Below are 2,128 nucleotides of genomic sequence, written 5' to 3' on the forward strand. Positions count from 1 at the left end.
ACATAAAGAATGTGCATTTTTTTTTTTTTGATGACAAGGGAAACTTGGTCACCCAGCTCAGTTTAACTCCTTCGGAGCCCCGCCAGCGGCCCTGGTTCGATTCCCCTTGTTCCCTTCACATGTTGGAGGGCATCGCTGAGGTGAATGGGCGACAGCTGGTGGTGGCGCTGAGGGTCTGAGAGAGATGGGTGTTGGGCCTGGTGGAGGAGGCTTGGAAAGAGGAAGGCAGCGGTGATGATGGAGGCGGAGGTGGTGAGCTCAGGTCGGAGGACAGCGATGATCGACAATGAGGAGGGAGGCGGAGTTGGCTGAGGTTGGGAGGAGCGGCGGTTGCGGGTCCCCACCCTTAAACCAAGGGAAACCAGGTGAATGCGGCTACGAGGATTCGAACTCCTGACCAACAACGGGCAATAGCCTGGAGAGATACACTCCCCCATGGAGAGCTGCTGACCATGAGTCCCACCCGCGGGTGGTAGAATGTGCATTTTAACTTCCAAAAGAATGCTCATTCCCACTCGTTCCGGTATTACCAAAGAGCCATCAGTTCTGTAGGTATTCAAATTCTAGTCAACATGCACATAATTCTCTAAAAAATTCAAAAAAAAACAACTTATAAATATTAACAAAAGAATGTTATTATATTTTATTTATCAGAAACACTCAAGCCCAAAGAGCACGCCAGCGTGCTTCATCCCACCATCCTTCACAAAATACAAGTCCCTCATCCTCAAGAAAGCCTGCCATGTCAGCAAACTGTCGGATCCAGCCTGATGACACCTCCCCACAACCCGATCCACCCTAAGCACACCCGCAACCCGATCCAACCCCCCAAACAATCCATCGCAGTACCTCATCATATGCTTCATATCAAAAAAACCCTTTCCCCCAAAATAAACCCTAACAAGCCCCATAAATTCACCCAAATTCTTCGGCAGTTCGCTGCAAGTCAGGATTTTGATCAGGTAAGCGAAGTCATAAGCGCTGTGGAAAGTAACCCAATTCACCGATTCGTTCAAAACCAATCCTGATGACATCAGCAATCCAGCGAAGTCACTCGAATCGATTCCGTTAACCTTGTTCTCATCAAAATCGATCCCGTTCGATTTCAGCAGCTGAATCGATTCCCGAGAGTAGAGATCGCGACCGATGTCGAAGTCCCTGAAGTTGAATTCCCAGATGTAGCGGGTGTCGGATTCGGAATCTAGGGTCGGGAGATTGCCGGCGGAGTCGGAGAGGGTGAGGCCGACCTGGATCAGGTTGAGGGAGTCGACGTTGGTCTTGAGGGCGGCGTAGCGCTCGCCGGCCGTGAGTAGGCGGTGGTGCTTGGGGGGGCGGTAGACCACGCCGGGGAACTCCGTGTCCATGGCGACGAAAGGGAAGCAGTCGACGCAGTCTCGGATCAGGGCGAACTCGGATTCGAGGTTGTGGGCCCACACGTTGCGGATCTGGATCTTGGGCTTTAAGGTTTCCGACGGCATCGTGGACTGACCTTTGGTTTGATCTTCGTCTTCGTTTTTAGTTCCAGACTTTGCTTTTGATCCCTAGGGTTTTGAGGAGGGGGCCCTTTTATAGTGGGCAAGGGGGATTAAGGGGGATGTTTCTGGGAACAGAGAAGAAGAAGGAATGAAGGGCCTACAGACGCCGTCTAGTCTGCTTTGAGATTCGGGAATTTGGGGATGGATGGACGTGTGCAGTTTGGTTGTGACAAGGGTTAATTTTGGGGCGTTGGATGGGAATGCGCGGTGAGTGAGTGGTGTTTTAGTGGGACCCAGTGGGGACTCAAACGTGGAAACCGTGTGCATAACTAATGAGAGTGTGTATTATTTACTATGTTCTAATTTTCTAAATTTTTTTTTAAATTGAGTTTTTGTTTGGGGCCGAGTCGACCGATATTAGAATTACCCGAATTTGTGCCAAACGAATTATTCGGATCGAAAAATTCGGTTATTTTAGAAAAGTTGAGGACATTACTGAGCTTCGTAGCTTGTGTACAGTATGTTAATATTTGTTTGTAAAAACAAGATAGTCCCACATTGGATATTTGAGGATTCTTTTAGAGGTTTAAAAGTATTTAATTATTATTGGGCTTTGATAAATGGATCAAAGTATAGGTTTCTAAACTCGCATG

The 2,128-nt window shown here is 48.4% G+C and overlaps 1 protein-coding gene across 1 annotated transcript; it reads right to left on the reverse strand.

Annotated features, from left to right (window-relative positions):
* Nucleotides 595-1,547, reverse strand: LOC109836901 (probable CCR4-associated factor 1 homolog 11). The gene has a single exon (XM_020404944.1). The coding sequence runs from the start codon at nucleotides 1,476-1,478 to the stop codon at nucleotides 651-653; it is 828 nt and encodes a 275-aa protein (XP_020260533.1). The 5' UTR covers nucleotides 1,479-1,547; the 3' UTR covers nucleotides 595-650.

This window comes from Asparagus officinalis, chromosome 4 (assembly GCF_001876935.1).
Source record: "Asparagus officinalis chromosome 4, Aspof.V1, whole genome shotgun sequence".
NCBI lineage: Eukaryota > Viridiplantae > Streptophyta > Magnoliopsida > Asparagales > Asparagaceae > Asparagus > Asparagus officinalis.

Excerpts from the sequence above, each read along its gene's own strand:
- LOC109836901 (XM_020404944.1), bottom strand. The coding sequence starts at position 1,478 with ATGCCGTCGGAAACCTTAAAGCCCAAGATCCAGATCCGCAACGTGTGG.